Source organism: Globicephala melas, chromosome 17 (genome assembly GCF_963455315.2).
Source record: "Globicephala melas chromosome 17, mGloMel1.2, whole genome shotgun sequence".
In the NCBI taxonomy this organism is placed as follows: domain Eukaryota; kingdom Metazoa; phylum Chordata; class Mammalia; order Artiodactyla; family Delphinidae; genus Globicephala; species Globicephala melas.
In genome coordinates this window covers 46,605,255-46,633,239 of record NC_083330.1, presented here as the reverse complement: position 1 = coordinate 46,633,239, position 27,985 = coordinate 46,605,255, and the positions used below count along the sequence as shown (strand labels likewise).

General features: G+C 40.3%; 2 protein-coding genes across 3 annotated transcripts in view; one reads left to right on the top strand and one right to left on the bottom strand.

Moving 5' to 3' along the window:
• The window catches only part of DCAF13 (DDB1 and CUL4 associated factor 13), a 35,646-nt gene extending 32,281 nt beyond the window's left edge, over window positions 1–3,365 (bottom strand). For both annotated transcript variants that reach the window (XR_009559615.1, XM_030863068.3), the window contains exons 1-3: window positions 3,209–3,365; window positions 1,277–1,476; window positions 594–701 (exon numbers count right to left, since the gene is read on the bottom strand). Coding sequence is in view for 1 of the 2 variants with exons in the window: in XM_030863068.3 (XP_030718928.2) it covers window positions 594–701; window positions 1,277–1,476; window positions 3,209–3,278 (378 nt within the window). In the remaining variant the exon portion in view is untranslated. The remainder of the gene's footprint in view (window positions 1–593; window positions 702–1,276; window positions 1,477–3,208) is intronic.
• Window positions 3,366–3,457: 92 nt separating this feature from the next.
• The window catches only part of SLC25A32 (solute carrier family 25 member 32), a 50,069-nt gene continuing 25,541 nt past the window's right edge, over window positions 3,458–27,985 (top strand). Inside the window, exon 1 of the mRNA XM_030863070.3 lies at window positions 3,458–3,949. Within this exon, the coding sequence (XP_030718930.1) occupies window positions 3,796–3,949 (154 nt within the window). The 5' untranslated portion in view covers window positions 3,458–3,795. The remainder of the gene's footprint in view (window positions 3,950–27,985) is intronic.

Here is a 27,985-nt window from a genome sequence, read left to right as displayed (position 1 = left end):
AATAACAGACAAAGGAGTACAAATTACTCATCTTGTTTTGTTTTCTTTTTTTAAAGTGGTTTTTTTTTTTTTTTTTTTGGCTGCCTTGAGTCCTCGTTGCTGCGCACAGGCTTTCTCTAGTTGCGGCGAGCGGGGGCTACTCTTGGTGCATGGGCTTCTCATTGCGGTGGCTTCTCCTGTTGTGGAGCACGGGCTCCAGAGCGCAGGCTCAGTAGCTGTGGCGCACGGGTTTAGTTGCTCCGCAGCACGTGGGATCTTCCCAGACCAGGGATCAAACCTGTGTCCCCTACATTGGCAGACGGATTCTTAACCAGTGTGCCACCAGGGAAGTCCCTACTCATCTTGTTTTAATCCCACTTCTGAGTGTCCTATAGAATATTAGTTCAGTAATATGTTAAGTAATTATGTATAAAAAGTATGGAAAAGGCTGGATTACATAAAGAAAACCAGGACTTTTCCAAGTTTTAGTAAGTTATTTTGCATTGTGAAACTCTGAAAGGGCCTTGGACCATGAAAATGAACTCAGAAAATATTCAATTACATCAGTTTATACATGTTGAAAAGAGTTAATGATTTAACTGCATTATACTTACAGTAAAAAAGGAAGTCCCACAAAAGCGAGTACATATTCCTCGTACAAAACCTTCATGTGCTTGTATCACACGAATACATTTTCGTTTAGTTAAGTTCCAAATTCTAACCTACGATAAAGCATACTAGGAAATTTCAGTGACATATAAATTAAAAACGTTCAGGCACAGGAGTACATTCCAAGAAAAATAAATTCAACACTGAAAAGGCTGTAAATCACTCTACCAGACAGCTAAAGACAAAATCCTCTAGATTAAAATAATGCAATGTCTATGGATAAGAATATCAACAAGCAGAAAACTGAACCTGTTAAATACTCTGTTGATTCTAGTTTAAAGTGTTTCAAAGCTTTCTTTCTTTGCCAGAGTGGGGAAATTAAGTGTTGAACTGTTAATAACATTCTCTGTGGAAAAAAACTCACAGTTAAATATCTGTACTGTAAACATGCCTTATTACTTACTGTCAAATAGCCTTAAGTTATACATTTTAAATATCTTAGGTTTAGATAAGAAACTACTGATATTACCAATTCAAATAGAATTTACTATTGAGAATTAAAAGAAAACAGAACATAGAAAAATAAAATCAAAACAGTTAAAAGCCACAGTAACGCACAACTAAAGGAAGAACGTTTGTAATATAACTATTTTTAGTTTAAAATATCAACGTTTAGAGTGACACTTGCCTCTCCATCACATGCCCCAGAAAGGACAGTAGCCAGACTCTTCGGATGTTTAGCCAAGCAACTGACTCCGTCTCGGTGACCATCCAGGGAAGCAAGGAACGGTTTCGCAAAAACCCGTTCCAGTTTGGTGGCATTTAAAGCTCTTACATATTCTCGTGGGACCTCAAAAGGATGTAAGGTAGGATCATAGTTTCTTGGAACTGAAATAAGAATGATTCCTCTTAATAAAATAATTCACATTAAATATTTCCTGTGGTCTTCCTCAGCTAATCATTCTATTTGTTACTCAAAAAACGTTTATCAGGGACACTGTGCCTAGCACTGTGGAGAATACAAAAGTTGAAGACCCTTTGTCCAAAACCTTTCCAAAATTACCAGAAAATCATGGAATTGTCTTCCTTATTTTATGTTTCACAGAGCTCCAATACTTCAATCTTTCCATTTTGTTATCTATTAACACTTCCATCCAGAAACTATAAAGAAATAGGAAGATGTTATAAGAAATAAGATCCCTAATAACAAGATCAGGTAACTAATAACTTCCTAACCTCAAGATTCTGTGACCAGCCAGTCATTCACTCATTCCTTCATTCAGACATTAATAATGCAACTCCTAGGTACCAGGTGATGTCTAAATACAGGATATAGAACCAAATACGATTATACCACTCTCTGCAAGCTCAGTCTGATGGGAAAGACTGATAGTCACAATAATAACGAGGCAATGTAATAAAAACTCTGATATTAGTATAAAAATATGTGACAGAAACATAGAAGGAGAGTGCTTAAGTGTGTACAGGATGGGGAGAAATGTGCAGGGGATAAGTTTGGAAACACTATTGTTCAGAGAAAGCTTCCCAGAGCTAGGAGAGAAACTGGGTAAGGGCTTGTGACACAGGATGCCTCAAAGAGAATGACTGTAATGCACTCAGACTGGCAAGAGTAAATGTAAGCTAGTTGTGGGAAAAGTAATCACTGGTGAAACTGAAGAGGAAGATGGGAGCAAGTTCAAGGAATAGGGATGATGTCAAGTCCAAATGACACAACCTAATTTGCATTTTAGAAGCATTACTGTTTTGTTACTTAACCTGTAAACATTTTGTGAGCAGAGACCATATATTTACTTAGCATTGCTCATTTTATATATATATACATATATATATATATTCTCCACGACTCAATGATAGTGAAATATTGTTCCAGCCTCACCTTCTACGGCTTAACCCCTTACTCAAACTCCGAAGACATGGCCTTTTTTTATGCCTTTAGTTTATTCCTGCCTTAAGGCATTGCACCTGTTATTCTCTTCGCTTAGAATAGTCTGTTCATACATGGATGGTCCCTTGTCATTCAGGTATCACGAGTTATAATTCATAAGCAGTCAGCATGTTAATGGGGGAACAAGACACCCAGTAACAGAAAAATAAAGCTCATTAATTTCATTTTAGCCATTCCCACATCAAACTTCTCCACAAGTTTTTAAGAGAGAACTGATGGCTTTACGTTTCACCTTTATCTCTTCCCACATCCAGAAGGACGTAATTTTAAGGAGTAAATTAGCCAAAAGTTAGAGCAACGGGAAAAGTTTAACGATCTGCTCAATTGTTAAATCCTTCAATCCACGAGTTTGGCTCACTCAAGTTCCTCTTTTCTTGAACAGGAACCTGAGAACAATCAGGGAGCAGCAGCTGGAAAGGGGGAGGTGGAATCATTTCCCCATATAACTAACTTTCCCTCTTACCACTAGAGAAAGTTATTAGAAAAAGTACTTGAAAACAAGGGTTCTGCTACCCAGTACCAGAACGGCTTTATGCCCTGGCGAAAAGGAACAGGAAAAGAACGAGAGTGGAACACCAAGATCCCCTCCAGCTTTATTCGGTGGAAACCGAGGCCAGATCCAAGCCTGGTGGACTCCCGACTAACTTGTCTCACCTCTCTGTAAGTCCAGTTTGGTTTCGCGGACATAGCTGTCCGGCTTCCGGCTCAACATCTTCACCTTCATCTTGCTCCTAGTTCTTCCCGACTCCACGAGCCTTCCCCTTGAAGTTGCTGTTGCCGTCGCCTCCTCCTCCACGAACACACACCACTTCCGCTTCTTCTAGACTACTTCCTGTCACGTGACTTCCACGGAGCGGAAACCGGGTTTCGCTGGGCCCTGCGGTGCTCCGTAGTTTTGCGGACAAAGGTTGGCTGGGGGCGGTGTTTCAGTGGTGTTCTCCCATCCACGCCCTTCGGCCTAAGCCAGCCGCCGAGGTGGGCGAGGCGGGGCGGGAACTTGGCGGAGGCGCCCCGCCCCCTTCTCGCTCTCCTCTGGGTAGGCGTGGCGTGCGGCAGCGCACTTCTGTACCCCTAGCTCCTGGGTCTCTAGGCTTCATCCCGCGCCCAGGCGTGTGACTCCACGCGCGGGTTCCGGAAGTGGGCTCGTGCCCTGCGGTTTCTGCTCCAGCGTGGCGACCGTCGCCACGGTGGCGGCCACTGCATCTCGTCCCACTTCCACGGCATCACCGGGCCCTGAGCCCATGACGGGCCAGGGCCAGTCGGCGTCCGGGTCGTCGGCGTGGAGCACAGTATTCCGCCACGTCCGGTACGAGAATCTGGTGGCGGGCGTTACCGGCGGGGTCCTTTCCAACCTCGCGCTGCACCCGCTGGATCTCGTGAAGATCCGCTTCGCCGGTAAGAAACCGCTCAGACCCTGGGCTTCTCCTTGCTGTCACCCCGAACTGAGTGATAAAAGACGCAGTCGGAGGCATTGGCCTCTCCTGCCTCTTCCACAAGGCAGGTGAGGCGAGCGCTGAAGAAGATGCTGTTTGTCCGGGCTCGCCTGGGGCCAGATTTGAGGGAGGGGAGTTTGGTAAAGTGGTCTGGCAAACGTCGTCCCCTTTCCCTAATACTGAGGAATGAGGAATATGGATATAAAAGTCTGAGAAAAGTTCTCATTGGTATAGAACGTGGGACTCAAAGCCTGATTTATAAAATAAGAAAGGGTTTATCACATTTTAGGGCTTAACCCTCACAGGTGTAAATAATTCACCCTTGGAGGTACAGGTTTCTCCCGCTTTTCGAAAGTTCGCTTTACAGCATCAAGCCGCCATAACTTTGAACTGTGTCTGTGAGCATCTGTGCTTTATCTGGATTTATGTTGTGCATCCATTAGCAAGGTGTGTGTTACGGTAATTGCTTCTTCGCTTTATGCAGTTTTGGCTTATTAAAGCTTTCATGCTTTACTTTCGCATAGCCAGGGAAACCTGTACTTTGAAAGCTAAGGATAGTCACGTGTTTGGCCGCAGGGCTGAGAGGGAAAATGCAAGTGCTTGGAGTAGGGAGTAATCCTTAGCAGAGGGTTAGGAATGAGGTTGGGATAGAATTCTCTTGAAAGTTTGGTTTTGGTGTTTACAGTGTCCTGTGAAGGAATGTCCTGTGAAGGAATAACTAGCTAGAATTCAAATAGTATTCTTTATTTGGCTTTATTGAATTAATTTCATTGAGTTAAGTGAATTAAGTATATTGCAATTAACAAAGTACTTTAACAGATAAACTCAACGTTAATTTCTGGAAAAGATAGCTTCAAAGAAGGTCTTTGATAACTTTATTTGGAAAGTATTTTCTGTCATTTCTGTTCTCATTACTATTACTAAAAGTGGGGTCCGGCTGCTCGCCATTCAAAAGCCAATAAAGAGGCAAAGTTGGTGGAAGGGAAAGTTTGCTTTATTTCAGAGGCAGGCATCTGGGGGCGGGAGGGCCGCTCGTGTCCAAAGACTGATTCCCACACCCCCTTCCTGGACAGTCAGTCGGTAAGACCTTTTATAGGCGGAGGGAGGGGGCTACATGTAGAAACAACACAGGCAGCTCTGACAGTCATCTTGAAATTGGTCATGCAGCATAATCTTTATTGTTTTAAGTACAGCTAGTCTTCAGTTCCAGGGTCGGTTTGTTCCCATTTCCTTGAGGCCAGTTCTTGCAATTGTGGCAGCTTATGTCATGGCTAATCTAGTCATCATGTAGTTAACTTCTTCCACCTGGCGAGCATTTCAGTATCTACAAAACAGCTCAAAGTATATGGCTCAGAATATTATCTACAGCCCTTGAAGAGGAACTAAAGGTCCTTGACTTTGCTAAATGAGTAAATTATTATTATTTGGTCCTGTTTGACCGTTTTCCTTTGCTTCCGTATTTTCTCAGTTCTCTAATTAAACTTACTCTTTTTTTTGTTTGTTTGTTTGTTTGTTTGTTTTCCGGTATGCGGGCCTCTCACTGTTGTGGCCTCTCCTGTTGTGGAGCACAGGCTCCAGACGCGCAGGCTCAGCGGCCATGGCTCATGGGCCCAGCTGTTCCGTGGCATGTGGGATCTTCCCGGACCGGGGCATGAACCCGTGTCCCCTGCATCGGCAGGCGGACTCTCAACCACTGCACCACCAGGGAAGCCCTAAACTTATTCACTGACCAAAGTTTTTCTACAGGCAAAAGGCAGGCGGAGGATGTGGGGGGAAAGGACCATAGGGTCCTGCTCTATTTCATTACTACAAGTTAATTTCTACCATGAGAATTAGATCAGAAGTCGATTATCTTAAAGAGTTAGGTAATTGTATTCTGTTCACCTGGTGTATATTGGTCTTTTAACATTTGTAGACTGCTTTATGGGATACAGAAGCACCTAAAGTTCTTGCCCTCAGGAAACTTAAATTCTAATGGTAGGTTTGAGACTTAGTCAAATAAAAAGTAATTGTAGACAACATAAAATTAAGGACAAAATGGAATAAATCCAAATACGAAAACATGAGTAGAGATAGACTGTTAAGAAAAGTGTAGGGCTTCCCTGGTGGCGCAGTGGTTGAGAGTCTGCCTGCCGATGCAGGGGACGCGCGTTCATGCCTGGTCTGGGAAGATCCCACATGCCGCGGAGCAGCTGGTCCCGTGAGCCATGGCCATTGAGTCTGTGCGTCCGGAGCCTGTGCTCTGCAACGGGAGAGGCCACAACAGTAAGAGGCCCGCGTACCGCAAAAAAAAAAAAAAAAAAAAAAGAAAAGTGTAGATTGGTGATGACCACGGATATATATGTGTATCTGTAAATGTTCCATTAGATCCTTTTTTAAATTATAAATTTATTTATTTATTTATTTTTGGGTGTGTTGGGTCTTCGTTTCTGTGCGAGGGCTTTCTCTACTTGCGGCGAGCAGGGGCCACTCTTAATTGCGGTGCGCGGGCCTCTCACTGTCGCGGCCTCTCTTGTTGTGGAGCACAGGTTCAGTAGTTGTGGCTCACGGGCCTAGTTGCTCCGCGGCATGTGGGATCTTCCCAGACCAGGGCTCGAATCCGTGTCCCCTGCATTGGCAGGCAGATTCTCAACCACTGTGCCACCAGGGAAGCCCTCCGTTAGATCTTGAGGTTCCCCAGAGAAGGACTAAAATTTTTGACAGCTGGAGAGGAGGCAAGAAGCCATTGAAAATCAGTGGAAATTATGGAGTGTTCTCCCTAGAAGAAAACCCACAGAGGCATATAATTTCCATAGTTTACCATGCACACACAAATAATAATTATGACAACAGGGAACATTCATTGAGCATTTACTTGCAGCAAGAGCAATGAACTAAGAACCTTACTTGCATTATATCATTTACTACTCTGAACAACCCTGTGAATTTATTATCCCTGTTATACAGGTGAGAATAATCGAAGCTGACTAACTTGCCCAAGTCACAAGTTTGTAAAGATAGATCTGAATTTGAATCCAGGCAGGCTAACTCAAGTACCCTCTGGCACTTAACGACTTACCCCAGTACCTCTAGGAATTCCTGGTATACTGTGGCTTGAACATGAAGGCAGGAATTCTGGACTTGGGTGCAGGTGCAGGCCTATATGACTTGGTATTTCTCTTCTGCAGCATTTTATGTAAGAGCAGAAGAGGTGATGGTTGAGGTGATCATTGAGGAATAGTGTGGTTGGCCTGATGAGTTTAAGACAGTGCTGTGAAGCAAACTGTGCCTGAGAAAAGGGAATTCTTGGTACCTGAGAATATTGGTAGTCTTGGTGAAATGGTGAGAGTATTAGGAGGCCAGTAGGGCTGACGTGATTGAGATAGGATTGGGAGACAAAATTAAAGATCTAGGAGTTGAAGCAGAACTTTGTAATAACAAGCCCATAGTGTGGCTGTGAAATGGTGATAAGAAAGAAGAAAACTTAGGAAGATGAATAACTGAAATCAAAATAGTTGCCTGGCCACCAGCATTAGTACTAGAGTTTTTATGCTTTCATAAAATTAAGCCCTTATAATAAAATTATAATACCTAGTGATGGGGGTGTTAGTCTTGACCATTAAACCAAACCTGCAATATTTCAATGAGTTCAGGTACAGATTGGAACTCAGATGTGTCCAGAGTAGTCAAAGGATTAGAAATCATTTCATACGAGAAATGACTGGAGGAACTAGTTTAACTTAGGGGGTGGGAGGGACTTAAGGTATAAGAACTGCCATGTGGGAAAGGGAGCTGCCTTATTGAAGGTGATCTGAAGGTCAGACAGAGGTTGGGTGGAAATTACAGGGAAGCAGATTTTGGCCTGGCAAAGTGCTGGTGCTCAGAAGTGAAACTGGCAATGATGGGCAGTGGTTCAGCAGTTGGATGACAGAGGTTAGAAAATATTATTGTGTTGGGTGGAAAGGTCACTTGAGGTGATTATTGAGGCCCCTTATAACTTCAAGACTTAAACTGTTCAAGATGACACTTTAAGTCATCAAGATTGATGAGAGGGAGCCCCAACAAAGAATGTGAGTGAGGTATAAAAGTAGTAATTTTCTAAAATAACCTGAAATCCTAATCTGTAGGTTAATCAAGGAACCAAAATGTAGACCCCATAACAAGAATAGCATACAGTCAAGTTTTGTATGTATGTGGTATTGCAAGACCCAGTAGCATAAATAAAGTAATACTTACCGAATGTTTGCTATGTGCCAGGCATGCTTTTAGGAGCTTTATATGTATTAACTCACTTAATTCTCTGTAACTTTTAAAGTTAGGTTCTGTTATTTTTACCATTTTGTGGATGAGAAAACTCAGGCACAGAGTAATCTAGTAACTTACTCAGGGTCACACAGTAAGTGTTGGAATTGGGGTTCAAACCCAGGAAGTCTGATTTCATAGTATATGCTGTTAGACTGAAACCATCAGTGGGTAGTTTGGTATAACTAAGCATATGCTGTTAGACTGAAACCATAAGTGGGTAGTTTGGTATAACTAAAGGGTAAAATGCTAAAGGTTGAAATGAAAATTATTCCAGAAAGTTAAGCTTCTGGATTGACACATCTTTTATGCCATGTAAAAATGGAAGCCAGGTCTGGATGTTAGGAATGAAATCAGGACTAGAGATGTGGAAACCATAGCGCAGGGATAGAAATTGAAGCTACTTAAAGATCGAGAGACTACCCCTGTTGAGTGGAAAGACTGCCTAAAAAAATCAGCATTTAAAGGATGGGCAGAAGAGAAGGAGGCTGCAAAGGAAATTTCGTGGCCAAAGAAGTAAGAGGAAAATCAGGAGAGAGTGAAACTAGCCCAAAGAAGTGTGTTTTAGGAGGTAAATGATGTCAGGTGCTGCTCAAGGGTTAAATAGAGAGGAATCCCAAAGTGCACTTGGAGGTCTTTAACCTGCAGTAGCAGGTGGAGGCCCAAACCAGCTTGCAGTGGATTGAGAAACAATGGAGGTGAGAAAGTCCATGCTGAGATTGTAGTTATCTCTTCCAGAAGCTTAACTGACATGGAGGCACTGGGATCTGAGAGGAGACACTCAGGAGATACTTTAGTGTTTACATTTTGATGGGAAAAAACTAAAAGTGAGAAAGAGATTGGAGATGGAGACAGGAAGCTAATGAGTGAGAATTCTAAGGGGTTCTAAGCAGAATCTAGAGCAGTCTCTTTTAAACTTTTTGGCCACAGCCCTCAGTAGGAAATAAATTTTATCTTTGCTCTCTGGTGCGAGCACACATGTACACATATTACTGAAACAAGTTTCTTACGGTAATAGTTATCCTTACTACTTGTGATGTCATTTATATTGTCTTCTATTCCAGTCTGTTGTTGGTGCGGGTTTTTTGTTGTTTTGGTTTGGGGTTTTTTTTGTTTTGTTTTAATGATCTCCTCAATCAATTTCTTGACCCATCTGCAGGTTTCAAAATGCTGACATAGAGTACAGGTGGAGGGGATTGGTTTTACCAACTCTTCAGCGTAACAGAGGAAAGGAGGGGTAAAACTAATACCCAACAAATGAAACAGGTTGTAATAGGGTAGTAAAAATTAGTGTCCCCTATCTTGCCTCCCTCCTGCACAGCAAACTTTTCTATCTTCCAATTGTGTCTGTTGACATCTTTTAGTACTATTGTAGGCCATTGTAACAGTTACGCAGGAGGTATTTAGATGCACCTACTAAATCTTCGGTGGCAAGTGTTTTTAAGACAATTATGAGGCCATTTAGGCCAAAAGTATTCACTGTACAGTAAGTCCCATACATACAAACCTTCAAGTCGTGAACTTTCAAAGATGCGAATGTGTGTTCGATGTCCAATCATGTAAGTTCACGTGTCTGGCATACATCGTCACGTGCGTGCATCCTCTACAAGTGGTTGTGCTTTTGTGTACTTTACAGTGCTGTGTAGAGTACAGTAGTATAGTATCTTTATTTCAAGCCCATGATGTCCGGAAGCAGGTGTAAAAGCAGTGGTGATGTAGCTGGTACTGCTAAGAAGCGCCAAGTAATAACGATGGAAACAGAAGTGAATAATTGAGAGAGTGGAGCGAGGCAAAAAGATGGTAGACGTCGCTCGTTCTTATAACATGAATTGTTCAACCATTGGCATGATTCTAAAGAACAAGGGCAAGATCACGGAACTTGTGAAGTCTGCTGTGCCAATGATGTTGACAATAATATCAAAGAAGCGTGGAAAAGTGATGGAGGAGATGGAGAAACTTCTCGGTGTGTAGATGCAGGATCAGCATCAGCGTCGAGTCCCGCTCAGCTTAATGCTGATTCAAGAGAAAATTAAAAGCCTTTATGAAGACTTGAAGAAGAAACAGCAGAGAATCAGAGGGCTCATCTTTTAACGCCAACCATGGCTGGTTTCATCGGTTCAAGGCTAGAGCTAACCTCACAACGTAAAAGTAAGTGGTGAGGCAGCGAGTGCAGATACGGTAGCTCCCTGGGAATTTCATGAAACGCTTTGAGAAATTATTGAAGGCATGTGTTTACCTGAGCAGGTTTTTAATGTGGATGAGACAGGACTGTACTGGAAGAGGATGCCAGACTGACATTACATCAGTAAGGAGGAAAAGTTGATGCCAGGCTATAAGGCACCAAAGGATAGGATGACTCTGTCTGGTGGCAATACTTCCGGTGATGTGAAGCTGAAGCCTGTCTTAGTTTATCATTCAGAGAACCCAAGACCCTTAAAAACATAGCCAAGGGCTTCTCTTGTATGGAAGAATAACCCCAAAGCCTGGGTTACACAGGCCATTTTCCAGGACTGGTTTTTCCACCACTTTATCCCAGAGGTAGAGAAATACTGCGTGGAGAAGGATCTCCCATTTAACATTCTTTTGCTGCTTGACAGTGCTCCGGGCCACCCTCCATTCATGGACAACTTGCATCCCAAAGTCAAAGTATCTGCCATCTGCCACCAAATAGTACATCACTTATCCAACCTATGGACCAGGGAGTTATAGTGACTTTCAAAAAATATTTTTTACATCACACTTTTCGTTAGGCAGTAAAGGCGAGTGATGAATCGGGAAGAACCTTGCAACAATTTTGGAGGGACTATAACATCTACAAGGCCATAAAAAACATTGACTTTTCTTGGCATGAGGTTACGGCTGTCACCATGAATGGGGTTTGGAAGAACCTTTGCCTGCAGTTTGTTGATGATTTTCATGGGTTTGAGAAGGTGGATGGAGTCCAAAGAGCAACGTAGTGACTCTCAGCGAAAAGCTGGAGCTAGGTCTGCAAGAGGACGACTTCACTGAACTCCTTGCTGTGTAAAATGAGGAGCTTACTAATAAAGACCTGATGGAATTGGAGGCCCAGAGAAAGGATGAAGAGACAAGAGGAAGAAAGAGTAACTGAAGAACCAAAGAGATTCACAATGCAGGAAATGGCAAGGGGATTTTCTTTTCTTTATTTGAGGAGGCACTGTTCGTTTTTGAGGCACAGGACCTGAATGTAGAACAGTACACGAAGGTTGCAGCAGGCATTCAGAATGCAGTGCAGTGCTACCGTGTCATCTATGACAAGGGAAAAAGAGCTACTACCCAGACATCACTGGATCATTTTTTCAAGAGGGTAGATAGAATTGAATCCAGCAAGGAACCAGAACCTGTGCCATCAGCGTCAGGCGTGAGTGAGATTGCAGCCTGCCCTCCGTCTCCTATTGCTGAGGATCCTTCAGCTCTACCATCTCCCACCTCCTCTCCCTCCTTCAGTCAGTAACTCTTCTTGCCTGTTCACTCGATGCCAGCCCCTGTAGGCCAGCTATTGTACTGTACTACTGTACTTTTCAAGGTACGGTAAGATTAAAAATGTTTTATTTTTTGTGTTTGTTTTTTATGTATCATTTGTGTGAAAAGTATTATAAACCTATTACAGTACAGTACTGTATAGCCGATTGTGTTAGTTGGGTACCTAGGCTAACTGTGTTGGACTTAGGAACAAATTGGACTTACAAATGCGCTCTCAGAATGGACCTTGTTCGTATGTAGGGGATTTGCTGTATTTTATTTACATGGCAATTTTAATTCTACATTAGAGAGGCCCTAATTCAGATCCTCTTCATCTCAGTAACTTTGCAGTGGCCTCTTGTTTTCTTGCTTCCAGGTTTTCCACCTTCAAATTCATTCCCCCCAGGGTGCCTGGGTCTCCTTTCTAAACACATATTTGGTTATCTTAGGCACACTTGAACCCAAGTTTGAGAAATATGGGACTTTGAGATCATAGGCAGACTCTCTTTTGTGATTTTCAAGAACCTTTGCAATTAAGTCTATCTTAGTCTGCTAGGACTACCATAACAAAATACCACAGAGTGGCTTAAACAACAGTAAATGATTTTCTCATAGTTCTGGGGGCTGGAAGTTCAAGATCAAGGGACCAGCAGGGTTGATTTCTTTCTGGGTGAGACCTTTCTCCTTGGCTTACAAATGACTTCCTTCTGGCTGTGTCCTCACGTGACCTTTTCTCTGGGCATATGCACTCCTAGTGTGTCTTCCTCTTTATAAGGACCCACCAGTCCTATTGAATTAGGCCCCACCCTTATGACCCCATTTAATCTTAATTATCTCCTTAAAGGCCCTGTCTCCAAATACAGTTACATTGGGGGTTTGGGCTTCAATATATGAACTGGAGGAAGGACACAATTCAGTCCTTAAACAGGCCCTTACCCTTCTTTAGTGGCTGATTTCCTACCAACCTTTCCCTCTAACAGCTGTTTACTTCAGCTGAACCATGCCCCCAGTATTCTCCCCAGCAGTGCCAGGTGCTGTGATACTTCATGTATTTGTACCAGCTGTTCCACTTGTCTAGAGATAAACTTTCTCTCCTTTTCCCAAAGACAAGTTTCTAATCAATCTTCAGGGCTCTACCCAGTATCTGCTCTCCCACCTTCCCTGTCACCCTCCTACATCCCCCCAGTTCCTCCATACACAAGTGTTGATCGTGTTTCCTCTATATTCCTATAGCACTTCATAGGTTTACCATGGTGCTCATAACTTTGTAATGAGATAGCTTGTCCATTTTGCCTTGCAGATTATATCTTCCTCAGGGTCAGGGTTTGTGTCCTACTTGGGTTTATATTCCTTCTTTGCCTGGCAGTGATAGTCAATAAATCATTTTCTTAATTTTTTTAAATAAATAATTATCTGTGAACAAGCAGACATCTTTCAAAATTAAAGATTTGATCCTAACTATATGATAAAGTAGATAAGATTATAGTATTAAGGAAGTATAGGGTACAGAATGTTGTTGCCTATTACTGAGATAGTTCGTACTCTACACTTCTAGGGTTGACTTCTTAAAACAAAGAAATCATTGGTTCATATCTGTGAAAAGGAAAGATGGTGTTTTGTGGTTTGTATTTTTTTTTGTTTGCTTTTTTTTAACCTCAAGAGAGAATTTGTGTTGTGAGCTTATTATTGAAAGGAAAATTTACTTAGAAGACATTTATACAGGAGAATGAGAGCCATAAAATCCAAGGGAAGCATCAGAAAGATTATAAAGAACACAGCAAAACATTTCTTGAGAACCAGTAACTCTGCTATTTGCTTTTAAACTTATCTTTTATAAACCTCACGACAACCTGCAAGGTAGGTAATATTTATCCCCACTTAAAGAGGACACTAAAGCTCAGGAAGAAAAGACCAGTAGCTAATTAGAGAAGTTAGATATCAAACCCACTTCTTCTAACAAAGCCTAGTGTACTTTAATCTCATTTCATGGTGTAACATTGTCAGATTAATGATGAAAGAGATTGACTTTTCCCCCTTTGCCTGGCATTGGTAAACAGTCAGTGGTTCTTTGCCAGGCTGCAGTATGCACAGTAAAGTAGTGGCAAGGGGACGGTGAACTGGGCATGCCTGAGTATGACTAGTGGACTGTAATTTGTATAAACTTTCTGGGGGGCAGTTTCTATGTGTATTTGAACAAATTTATACTCTTTGACCCCTTCTAATTCCCATTCTAAGGATATAAGAAAAAAAATTGTTGAACAGAATTTTCTTTAGAGACCTTTTAATAATAGCAAAGAGGAAAAAACAATTCACATGTCAACTAGAGGGCTGTTTGTACAAATGATGGGATATCTGTGAGAGGCAAAACCATCATGTCATTGTTGAAATCGTTTTTTTTTTCTTTCGAGTCTTCTGGAAACCTTATTTTACGATACACCAATTTTATAAAAAACATAATTAAGATTATAAATTTGGCATTCTCTTCCATGCCATTTCCCTGTAGGAAACAGAAGGCACATTCAAAATAGTATAGCTCTGGGCCATGGGGGGGCCTAAAAGGATTGTTTACAAAGATGGAAGCAGATCATAGGAAAACCGTAAGGAATAATGTAGTATTGGGGGCTAGAAACAGTTTGGGCTGCTGTCACCTGAAGGGCCAAAGGACAGGGAGAAAGAGTCGTTGAGAGAGAGCCACCTTGAGAGGAGCTGTGACCTTCAGTAGAGGAATGCAGCGTGCCCAAGGCAACCCCTGCAAGAATAAATATCTGCATCTGCTCTCTTCCATCCCTTTGATCTGCCAGGGCTCCCCAGTAACCCAACTCAGCTAGAAGCTAGAAGGCAAGATCAGGCTTCGGGAGCAGAACGTGGTTGAGAGAGGTGGACCCTGGATCTGGAAAGGAAACAGAAGATACTCAGGCTATATTAATTGAACACATATATATTGAGAGCCTGCAATGTACCAAGCACTATGATAGGAGTAGGCATATTGCAATGAGGAAGTAGTAGTCTCTGCCCTCACAGAGCATCTTGCTACTGAGAAGCCGTGATAATTGAACAAAAAAACTAATAATTGCAGTGAAGAGTGTTTTATTGTGGTAGGGAAAGTATGGTGTGCCATGGGAACAGAGAAACTTGACCCCATCTAGAGGGTAGGAAAGGATCCCCAAAGGAAATGATTGTTAAACTGAGACCTGAAAGAGGAATCAAAGTTCACTGTGTGAAGGAATAGGTAAGAAGAGAATGTTCATGGCAGACAGAGTAGCCTGTGCCAAAGTGTTAAGGTCAGAGACTGTATAAGAGCTGAAAGTTGTTGAACGTTCTAGCAATTTTCATGACACATTTTGAAGCGCAAACTTCAATGAGCCAGGCACTATGCAGTAAGTTCCGTAAGGCAGCATCACTGAATGCAGGGAGAGAATAAAGAGGAGACTGGGGCTTGTTGCAGAAGAGTGATGGAGGGCCTTATGTACTATGTTAAGGAATATGTTCTTTATTGTTTGGGGTGTAGAATAGTTTTAAGTGGATAAATGACTTATTGAAATGCATGTTTCTAGAAAGATTACCTAACCTACAGTGCAATTAATGGGGGCAGGGCAGCAAAACTGGATATAAGAAGGCTAATTTAAATTCTGTTTCTAGTTGAGAAATGGTGTCCTGAAGTAGGGTGATGGCAGTGTGAACTGAGAGATGTGAATGGGTCCAGGAGAGACTTGTGATACAGAATCAACAGGACATCTTAATTGGTAAGAGGTTGTAAAAGGAGGAGTGTTCATGGATGGTCCCCAGGTTTCTGTCTGGAGCATCTGTGTAGATGGTAGTTCTGTTTATTGACCAATATGGATCAGCAGAATAAGAGCAGCTGCAATAGGGATAGGGAATACTAGTTCAATTTTGGATATGTTCAAACTGCAACTTTTGTTAGTTGCATTTATCTATGTAGATCTGAAGATAAGCAAAAGGTCTGGTCTAGGGATAGAGAACTGGCATTTATATCCACAGACAAAAAAAGAAAGGGAGGAAATATACCACCATAAGGGTAGTCATCTTGGAGTGGTGGCATTGTGATTTTATTTTCTTTATTCCTTCTATATTTTGTAAATGTTCCGCAGCATACACGTTTTGCTTTTCAAAAAGCCATTTTTAATGATTGTATGCTGGTTTAATATTTATTACATGGAAAAGGTTTTAAAATTACTCTATTTCAGTTGCAGATATAAAGCATCTGAAAATGTTCTTGAGTGAAGGATAACAGAAATAAAAATTTCCCTAGGGCTGCTGTTTTATTTTATTACAAAAGGTATATGTCATCTTTGTTTACTTTTTACATTATGAAATTTGTATTGTTGAATTCTCTTTATCATTCTCCCCCTACAACCACTCACAGCCAGTCTCGTTCCCTGCAGATAGCTACTATTAACCATATGCAGTGTTTCAATCTATTAGTTTCATAGCTCTCAATTTTTCTAAATATTCAGAGTAGTCCACAGTGTACATGTATCATGATTTATTTAAACATTTCCCTATTGGTGGATGTTGAAATTACTCTCACTTTTGCTGTTGCAGAAGACGCTTCAGTGAACATCGTTCTATGTGTATCTTTGTAGATTTGGGGCTATATTTCTATAGGATATATTTTTAGAAATGGAACTGCTAAGTCAAAGAATAATTTGCATTTGAATTTTTATTAGTGTTAAACTGCTCTCAGAAAGGCCATGGAAGTGTCTATTTCCAAATACCCACACCAACACTGGGAATTAACAAACCTTAAAATTGGTTTCTGTCTGGAGGGGAAAAAAAAAAAAGCTACCTTGTCTAATTCGTATTTTATTGGTGAGGTTGAAAACTTTTTCAGTGCTTCTTTTTTGTATTGAGTAGTTGATGTACAATATTACGTGTTACAGTGTACAGTGTAGGGATTCACAATGTTTAGAGGTTATACTCCATTTATACTTATAAAATATTTGTTTTATTCCCCATGTTGTACAATATATTTTTTTAATATTACTATTTCTTTTACAATTTTTTTTATTTTATATTAGAGTATAGTTGATTTACAACGTTGTGTTAGTTTCAGGTGTACAGCAAAGCGATTCATTATACATATACATATATCTATTCTTTTTCCATATACGTTATTACAGAGTATTGAGTAGAGTTTCCTGTGCTATACAGTAGGTCCTTGTTGATTATTTTATATATAATAGTGTGTATATGTTAATCCCAACCTCCTAATTTATCCCTTGCCCCCCACCTTTCCTGTGTGGTAACCATAAGTTTGTTTTCTAAATCTCTGAGTCTGTTTCTGTTTTGTAAATAAGTTCATTGGTATCATTTTTTTTAGATTCCACATATAAGCGATATCATATGATATTTGTCTGTCTGACTTCACTTAGTATGGTAGATCCATCCACATTGCTGCAAATGGTATTATTTCATTCTTTTTTATGGCTGAGTAGTATTCCTTGTGTGTGTGTGTGTGTGTGTGTGTGTGTGTGTGTGTATATACCACATCTTCTTTATCCATTCATCTGTCAGTGGACGTTTAGGTTGCTTCCATGTCTTGGCTGTTGTAAATAGTGCTGCAGTGAACATTGGGGTTCATGTATCTTTTCAAATGAGAGTTTTCTCCGGATATATGCCCAGGAATGGGATTGCCGGATCATATGGTAGCTCTATTTTTATTTTTTTACAGACCCTTGATAATGTTCTCCATAGTGGCTGTACCAATTTACATTCCCACCAACAGTGTAGGAGTTTTCCCTTTTCTCTATACCCTTTCCAGCATTTATTGTTTGTAGACTTTTTGATGATGGCCTTTCTGACCGCTTTGAAGTGATACCTCATTGTAGTTTTGATTTGCATTTCTCTGATAATTAGTGATGCTGAGCATCTTTTCATGTGCCTGTCGGCCATCTGGATGTCATCTCTGGAGAAATGTCTATTTAGATCTTCTGCCCCTTTTTTGATTGGGTTGTTTGTTTTTTAATATTGAGTTGCGTGAGCTGGTATATTTTGGAGATTAATCCCTTGTCGGTTGCATCATTTGCACATATTTTCTCCCATTCTGTGGGTTATCTTTTCATTTTATTTATGGTTTCCATTTCTATACAAAAGCTTTTAAGTGTATTAAGGTCCTCTTTGTTTATTTTCTTTTTATTTTTATTTCTTTGGAAGGTTGATCCAAAAAGATGTTGCTGCGATTTATGTCAAAGAACGTTCTGCCTGTTTCCCTCTAAGAGTTTTATAGTATGTGTTCTTACATTTAGGTCTTTAATCCATTTTGAGTTTAGTTTTGTGTATGGTGTTAGAGAGTGTTCTAATTTCATTCTTTTACATGTGGCTGTCCAGTTTTCCCAGTGCCACTTATTGAAGAGACTGTCTTTTCTCCATTGTATTTTCTTTCCTCCTTTGTCGTACATAATTGACCATAAGTGTGTTGGTTTATTTGTGGACTTTCTATCCTGTTCCATTGATCTGTAAGTCTGTCTTTGTGCCAATACCATGCTGTTTTGTTTACTGTAGCTTTATAGTATACTCTGAAGTCAGGGAGCCTGAAGCCTCCAGCTCTGTTTTTCTTTCTCAAGAATTTGTGTTTCCATACAAATTTTAGGATTTTTTTTTTTTGTTCCAGATCTGCAAAAATGCCATTGGTAATTTGAGGGATTGCATTGAATCTGTAGATTGCTGTGGGTAGTATAGTTATTTTGACAATTTTAATTCTTCCAGTCCAAGAACATCGTATATATTTTCATCTGTTTTGTGTCATCTTTGATGTTTCATCAATGTCTTAATAGTTTTTGGTGTACAGGTCTTTTGCCTCCTTAGGTTTATTCCTAGACATTTTATTCTTGTTGATGTGATGGTAAATGGGATTGTTTCCTCAATTTCTGATCTTTCATTGTTAGCATAAAGAAATGCAACAGAATTCTGTGTGTTAATTTTGTGTCCTGCAACTTTACCAAATTCATCGATGAGCTCTAGTAGTTTTCTGGTGGCATCTTTAGGATTTTCTATGTATAGTATCATGGCATCTGCAAACAGTGATAGTTTTACTTCTTTTCCCATTTGGATTCCTTTTATTTCTTTTTCTTCTGATTGCCATGGCTAGGACTTCCAAAACTATGTTGAATAAAAGTGGCAAGAGTGGACATTCTTGTCTTGTGCATGATCTTAGAGGAAATACTTTTAGCTTTTCACACGTTAGCTGTGGGATTGTCATATATGGCCTTTATTATGTTGAGATATGTTCCCTCTATGCCCACTTTCTGGAGAGTTTTTATAATTGGGTGTTGAATTTTATCAAAAGCTTTTTCTGCATTTATTGAGATGATCATATGGTTTTTACTTTTCAGTTGGTTACTGTGGAGTATCACACTGATTAATTTGCAGATATTGAAAAATCCTTGCATCCCTGGGATAAATCCCCCTTGATCATGGTGTAGATCCTTTTAATGTGTTGTTGGACTCAGATTGCTAGTATTTTGTTGAGGATTTTTGCGTCTATGTTCATCAGTGATATTGGCCTGTAATTTTCTTTTTTTGTGGTATCTTTGGTTTTGGTATCAGGGTGATGGTGGCCTCATAGAATGAGTTTGGGAGTGTTCCTACTGCTGCAATTTTTTAAAACAGTTTCAGAAGGATAGGTGTTGACTCTTCTCTAACTGTTTGATAGAATTCACCTGTGAAGCCATCTGGTCTTCGATTTTGTTTGTTGGGAGGTTTTTGTTTGTTTTTAAATTTTAAATATTTATTTATTTATTTTTGGCTGTGTTGGGTCTTCATTGCTCCATGCAGGCTTTCTCTAGTTGTGGCGAGCGGGGGCTACTCTTCATTGTGGTGCTCGAGCTTCTCATTGCGGTGGCTTCTCTTGTTGCAGAGCATGGGCTCTAGGCACGCGGGCTTCAGTAGTTGTGGCACAGGGGCTTAGTTGCTCCGCGGCATGTGGGATATTCCCAGACCAGGGATCGAACCTGTGTCCCCTGCATTGGCAGGCAAATTCTTATCCACTGCGCCACCAGGGAAGCCCTGTTGGGAGTTTTTAAATCACAGTTTCAATTTCGGCACTTGTGATTGGTCTGTTCATATTTTCTATTTCTTCCTGGTTCAGTTTTGGGAGATTGTACCTTTCTAGGAATTTGTCCATTTCTTCTGGGTTATCTATTTTATTGGCATATAGTTGCTTGTAATAGTCTCTTATGATCCTTTGTATTTCTGTGGAGTCTGTTGTAACTTCTCCTTTTTCATTTCTAATTTTGATTTGAGCCTTCGCCCCTTTTTTCTTGATAACTCTGGCTAAAGGTTTATCAATTTTGTTTATATTTTCAAAGAACCAGCTTTAAGTTTCATTGATCTTTTGTATTCTTCATCTCTATTTCATTTATTTCTGCTCTGATCTTTATGATTTCTTTCCTTCTGCTAACTTTGGGTTTTGTTTGTTCTTTTCTCTATTTGCTTTAGGTATAAGGTTAGGTTGTTCATTTGGGAGTTTTCTTGTTTCCTGAGGTAAGATTGTATTGCTATAAACTTCTTAGAAGTGCTTTTGCTGCATCCTATAGGTTTTAGATCATCGTGTTTTTGTTTTCATTTGTATCTAGGTATTTTTTGATTTCGTCTTTGATTTCTTCAGTGATCCAGTGGTTGTTTAGTAGCATATTGTTTAGCCTCCACGTGTTTGTGGGTTTTTTACCGTTTTTTTCTTGTAGTTGATTTATAATCTCATAATGTTGTGAAATTCAATAAATTTCAATTTTTTTTAAATTTACTGAGGCTTGCTTTGTGGCCCAGCATGTGGTCAGTCCTGGAAAATGTTCTATGTGCACTTGAGAAGAATGTGTATTCTGCTACTTTCAGATGGAATGCTCTATAAATATCAAGTAACTCCATCTGGCCTAATGTGTCATTTAAACCTGTGTTTCCATATTGATTTTCTGTCTAAATGATGTGTACACTGATGTTAGTGGGGTGTTAAAACCCCTCACTATTATTGTGTTACTGTCAATTTCTCTTTTTATGGTTGTTAACATTTGTGTTATATATTGAGGTGCTCCTATGTTGGATGTGTGTGTATATATAAGTGTGTGTGTGTGTATATATATATGATATATGATATATATCTTCTTGAATTGATTCTTCGATCGTTATGTAGTGTCCTTTGTCTCTTCTAACAGTCTTTATTTTACAGTTTATTTTGTCTCATATGACTATTGCTACTCCAGCTTTCTTTTGATTTCCATTTGCATGGAGTACCTTTTTCTATACTCTTGTGTTCATTCTGTATGTTTCCCTAGATCTGAATTGGGTCTCTTGTAGACAGCATATATACGGATCTTCTTTTTATATCCATTCAGCCAGTCTTTGTCTTTTGGTTGGAGCATTTAATCCATTTACATTTAAGGTAGTTACCAATATGTATGTTCTTATTGCCATTTTCCTAACTGTTTTGGATTTGTTTTTGTAGGTATTTTTTTCTTCCTTTCCTTTTTTGTTCCCTTCTCGTGTGATTTGAAGACTATCTTTAGTGTTGTGTTTGGATTCCTTTTTCTTTTTTTGAGTATCTGTTGTAGATTTTTGGTTTGTGCTTACCATGAGGTTTTGCTATAGCAGTCTTTATATACACAATATTGTTTGAAGTTGCTGTTATCTTTATTTCAAATGGATTTCCAGTATTTGTTCATTTGTTCTCTCCTCGCAGTTGCTGGTTTTGATATCATATTTGTGTGGGGGTGATTTCCTACCTTTACTGTATGTTTTCCTCTACTAGTAAGCTTTCCATTCATAATTTTCTTGTTTCTAGTTGTGGCCTTTTCTCTTCTGCCTAGTCAAGTTCCTTTAGCATTTTTTTTTAACATCTTTATTGGAGTGTAGTTGCTTTACAATATTGTGTTAGTTTTTGCTATATAACAAAGTGAACCAACTATACATATACATATATCCCCATATCTCCTCCCTCTTGCGTCTCCCTCCCACCCTCCCTATCCCACCCCTCTAGCTGGACACAAAGCACCGAGCTGATCTCCCTGTGCTATGCGGCTGCTTCCCACTAGCTATCTGTTTTACACTTGGTAGTGTATATATGTCCATGCCACTCTCTCACTTCATCCCAGTTTACCCTTCCCCTTCCCCATGTCCTCAAGTCCATTCTCTATGTCTGCATCTTTATTCCTGTCCTGCCCCTAGGTTCATTAGAACCTTTTTTTTTTTTTTTTAGATTCCGTATATATGTGTTAGCATATGGTATTTGTTTTTCTCTTTCTGACTTACTTCACTCTGTATGACAGTCTCTAGGTCCATCCACCTCAGTACAAATAACTCCATTTCATTTCTTTTTATGGCTGAGTAATATTCCATTGTATATATGTGTCACATCTTCTTTATCCATTCATCTGTCCATGGACATTTAGGTTGTTTCCATGTCCTGGCTTTTGTAAATAGTGCTGCAGTGAACATTGTGGTACATGTCTCTTTTTGAATTATGGTATTCTCGGGGTATATGCCCAGTAGTGGGATTGCTGGGTCGTATGGTAGTTCTTTTTTCAGTTTTTTAAGGAACCTCCATACTGTTCTCTATTAGTGGCTGTATAAATTTACATTCCCACCAACAGTGTCCTTTAGCATTGTTGCAAAGGTGGTTTGATGGTGCTGAATTCTCTTAGCTTTTGCTTGTCTGTAAAGCTTTTGATTTCTTCTTCAAATCTGAATGAGATTCTTGCTGAGCAGAGTATTCTTGGTTGTAGGTTTTTCCCTTTCACCACTTTAAATATATTGTGCCGCTCCCTTCTGGCCTGCAGAGTTTTTGCTGAAAAATCCGCCGATAACCTTATGGGGATTCCCTTGTATGTTATTTGTTGCTTTTCCCTTGTTGCTTTTAATATTTCCTCTTTGTCTTTAATTTTTGTCAATTTGATTAATGTGTCTTGGTGTTTTCCTCCTTGGGTTTATCCTGTGTGACGCTCGCTCTCTGTGCTTCTTGTAATTGGGTGACTGTTTCCTTTCCCATATTAGGGAAGTTTTTGTTTTTGTTTTTTGTTTTTTGTTTTATTTATTTATTTATTTTTGGCTGTGCTGGCCCCACCAGCCACGGCAAGCAGGAGCCACTCCCCGCCGCGGTGCGTGGGCCTCTCACTGCGGCGGCCTCTCCTGCCGCGGAGCACGGGCTCTAAGGCATGCAGGCCTCAGTAGTCATGGCACGTGGGCTTCAGCAGTTGTGGCTCTCGGGCCCCAGAGCGCAGGCTTAGCAGCAGCAGCGCATGGGCCCAGTTGCTCCGCGGCACATGGGATCCTCCCAGACCAGGGCCCGAAACCGCATCCCCCCCACCGGCAGGCAGACTCCCCACTGCTGCACCACCACGGAAGCCCCTAGGGAAGTTTTCAGCTATTAGCTCTTCAAATGTTTTCTCAGATCCTTTCTCTCTTTGCCTTCTGGGACCCCTATCATGTGAATATTGGTGCGTTTAAAGTTGTCCCAGAGGTCTTTTAAACTGTCTTCATACCTTTTCGTTCTTTTTTCTTTATTCTCTTCTGTGGCGATGATTTCCACCATTCTGTCTTCCAGGTCACTTATTCATTTTTCTGCCTCATTTATTCTGCTATTGATTCTTTCTACTTTATTTTTCAATTCAGTTATTGTATTGTTCAACTCTGTTCTTTATCTCTTCTGGTTCTTTGTTAAACATTTCTTGTATCTTCTTGGTTTGTACCTCCATCCTTTTTCCAAGATCTTGGACCATCTTTACTATCATAACTCTGAATTCTTTTTCAGGTAGACTGCCTATCTCCTCTTCACTTAGCTGTTCTTCTGGGGTTTTGTCTTTTTCCTTCGTCTGGAACATATTCCTCTGCCATCTCATTTTGTCTAACTTTCTCTGTTCTGCAGCCTGCAGGATTATAATTATTCTTGCTTCTGGTGTCTGCCCCCTGGTGGGTGAAGCTGGTCTACGAGGCTTGTGCGGTCTTCCTGGTGGGAGGAACTGGAGCCTGCCCTCTGGTTGGTAGAGCTGAGTCTTGTCCCTCTGGTGGGCATGGCCGTTTCTAGGGGTGCATTTAGAGGTGCCTGTGGGCTCCAGAAGACTTTAGGAAGCCTGTCTGCTGATGGGTGGGGCTGTGTTCCCACCATGCTGGTTGTTTGCTGTGAGACATCCCAGCACAGGAGCCTACAGGTTGTTGGGTGGGGTCAGGTCTTGGTGTCAAGATGGCTGCCTCCAGGAGAGCTCACGTCAGTGAGTACTCCCTGGTACCTCCTCCACCAGTGTCCTTGTCCCCACAGTGAGCCACAACTGCCCCCTGCTTCCCCTGGAGACCTCCAAGACCAGCAGGTAGGTCTGGCCCAGGCTTCTGTGAAGTCACTTCTTCCTCCCTGGGTCCCAGTGCGCATGAGACCTTCTCTGTGCTCTTCAAGAGTGGAGTTCCTGCGATGAAACCCTGCTGGTCTTTAAAGCCAAATGCTCTGGGGGGCCTCTCCCAATGCCTGACCCCCAAACTGGGGAACCTGACGTGGGGCTCAGAACTTTCATTCCTGTGGGAGAACCTCTGCGATACAGTTATTTTCCAGTTTGTGGGTCACCCACCCAGCAGGTATGGGATTTGATTGTATCGTGAATGCACCCTTCCTACTGTCTCATTGTTTCTTTGTCTTTGGGTGTAGAATATCTTTTTTGGTAGGTTCCAGTCTTTTTTGTCCATGGATATTCAGCAGTTAATCGTAAGTTTTATGTTTTTGTGAGAGGAGGTGAACTCAAGTCCTACTCTGCCATCTTCTATTAATATTTCTTTAACTTTCAGCGGGCTGCCTCAGAGCCCATGGTGTACTGCCTGCTGGCTGTGCCCTCAGCCCCTGCATCCATGGCAGAGAGAAGACCTCAAGACTCTTTCAGCTAATTCTTTAAAGCTTCTATAACAAGGTCCCCTGCTTCAAGCTCTCCTTTGATAATACTCAATAGTGTTAGGAGTTCCAGCTTGCTGAGGTTTTCCAGATTCATCCTGAAAGCCTGATAATTGGCAGTCACGCTTTAGTCCTTAAGCATAAATTCTTAAGGCTTTCTTCAGTTAAAATTTGGGAAAACTGACAAATATATTTAGAATGCCATCAGCATGGTAGAAAAGTGTCCAAGCTTTTCCTGGCACTCTGGGCTCCGCTTCCTACCGCCTCCACCACCCACTCCATCCAGAGTCCCCCAAGGCCCTGCCCCTCAAACTACAATATATTCTTACAACTTATACCTGATAGTTTGTACATTTTAATCCTCTACCCTTATATTGCTCCTCCTCCCTTCCCTCTACTCACTGGTAACTGCTAGTTTGTTCTCTATATCTGTGAGTCTACTGCTTTTTTGTTATAGTCACTAGTTGTATTTTTTAGATTCCACATGTAAGTGATATCATACAGTATTTGTCTTTGACTTATTTCACTTAGCATGATGCCCTTCAAGTCCATCCATGTCGCTGCAAATAGCAAAATTTCAATTTTTTTTATAGCTGAGTATTCCATTTTGCAGATATATTGTATTACAGCTTCTTTATCCATTCACCTGTTGATTGACACTTAGGTTGCTTCCATGTCTTGGCAATTGCAAATAATGTTGCTATGAACATTGGGGTGCCTGTATCTTTTCAAGTTAGTGAGTGTTTTTGTTCTTATTTTTTTTCCCCTGGATATGTACCCAGGAGTGGAATTCCTGGGTCATATGGTAGCTCTGTTTTTAGTTTTGTTATTTTTTTTTTTGAGAAACCTCCATACTGTTTTCCACAATGGCTGCACCAATTTGCTTTCCCATTGACAGTGTAAAAGGGTTCCTTTCTCTCCACAACTTTCCCAACATTTGTTGTTTGTGTTCCTTTTGATGCTTGCCATTCTGATGGGTATTAGGTAATCGCTCATTGTGACTTTGATTTGCATTTCTCTGACGATTAGCGATGTTGAGCATCTTTTCATGTGCCTGTTGGCCATCTGCATTTCCAATTTGGAAAAATGTCTGTTCAGGTCTTCTGCCCATTTTTTTAATTGGGTGTTTGGTTTTTTTGTTGTTGAACTGTATGAGGTCTTTGTATATTTTGGAAATTGAGCCCTTGTTGGCTGCATAATCTGCAAATATTTTCTCCCAGTCCATAGATTATCTTTTCCTTTTGTTTATCATTTCCTTTGATGTGCAAAAACATGTAAGTTTGATTAGGACCCATTTATTTATTTTTGCTTTTATTTCTTTTGCCTTGGAGACTGACCTAAGAAAACAGTGGTATGATTTTATGTCAGAGAATGTTTTGCCTATGTTGTATTCTAGTAGTTTTATGGTGGCATGTTTTATATTTAAGACTTTAAGCCAGTTTCAGCTTATTATTGTATATGGTGTTAGTGAGTGTTTTAACTTCATTGATTTACATGCAGCTGTCCAGCTTTCCCAAAACCACTTGCCGAAGAGACTGTCTTTTCTCCATTGTATATTTTTGCCTCCTTTGTCAAAGGTTAAGTGACTGTAGGTGTGTGGGTTTATTTCTGGACTCTGTATTCTGTTCTGTTGACCCATCTGTCTGTTTTTGTGCCCATACCACACTGTTTTGATTACTGTAGCTTTGTAGTAGTGTCTGAAGTCTCGGAGGGTTATGCCTCCAGCTTTGTTCTTTTTCCTTGGGATTGTTTTGACAATTCTGGTTCTTTTGTGGTTCCAGGTAAATTTTAGAGTTATTTTTTCTAGTTCTGTGAAAAATGTCATGGGTAATTTGATAGGGATCTCATTAAATTTGTAGATATGGCCATTTTAACAGTATTGATTCTTCTAACCCAAGAGCATAGGATATTTTTCCATTTTTCGTCTTCAGTTTGCTTTATCAATATTTTATAGTTCTCAGTGTATAAGTCTTTCATCTCCTTGATCAGGTTTATTCCTAAATATTTTATTTATTTAAAAAATGATTCAGATACATATATTTTTTTCATATACTTTTTTCCACTACACATTATTACAAGACACTGAATATAGTTACCTGAGCTATACAGTAGGTCCTTGCTGTTTATCTCTTTTATACATAGTAGTGTGTATAGATTAATCCCAAACTTCCAACTTATCTCCCCACCCCCCTCCCCACTATCCCCTCTGGCAGCCTCAAGTTTGTTTCCATGTCTGTGATTCTATTTCTGTTCTGTACATAAGTTCATTGATAGCATTTTTTTGGATGCTACATATAAGTGATATCATAAGTTTGTCTTTCTCTGACTTATTTCACTTAATGTGATAATCTCTAGGTCCATCCATGTTGTTGCAGATGGCATTACTTCATTCTTTTTTATGGCTAAGTAATATTCCATTGTATATATGTACCACATCTCCTTCTTCCATTCATCTGTTGATGGATACTTAGGTTGCTTCTATGTCTTGGCTATTATAAATGGTGCTGTTATGACCATTGGGGTGCATGTATCTTTTCAAATGAGAGCTTTCTCCAGGTATATGCCCAGGAGTGGGATTGTAGTATCATAAGATAACTTTATTTTTTTAAGGAATGTCCATACAGCTCTCTGTAATGGCTGTACCAATTTACATTCCTCCCACAGTGTAGGAGGGCTCCCTTTTCTCCACACCCTCTCTAGCATTTATTATTTGTAGACTTTTTAATGATGGCCATTCCGACTGGTGTGAGGTGGTACCTCACCGTAGTTTTGATTTGCATTTCTCTAATAATTAGGAGTGTTGAGCATCTTTTCATGTGCCTGTTGGCTATTTGGATGTCTTCTTTGGAAAAATGTCTCTGTAGGTCTTCTGCCCATTTTTTGATTGGGTTGTTTATGCTTTTGATATTAAGCTGTATGAGCTGTTTGTATATTTTGGAAATTAATCCCTTGTTGGTTGCATCATCTGCAAATATTTTCTCCCATTCTGTGGGTTGTCTTTTCGTTTTGTTTATGGTTTCCTTTGCTGTGCAAAAGCTTTTGAGTTTAATTAGGTCCCATTTGTTTATTTTCGTCTTTATTTTCATTACTCTAAGAGATGGACCCAAAAAAATATTGCTGTGATTTATTTTAAAGAGTGTTCTGCCCATGTTTTCCTGTAAGAGGCCTTACACTTAGGTCTTTAATACATTTTGAGTTTATTTTTGTATGTTTTGTTAGAGAATGTTCTAATTTCATTCTTTTACATGTAGCTGTCCAATTTTCCCAGCACTCCTTATTGAAGAGACTGTCTTTTCTCCATCGTATATTCTTTCCTTCTTTGTCATAAATTAATTGATCATAAGTGCGTAGGTTTATTTC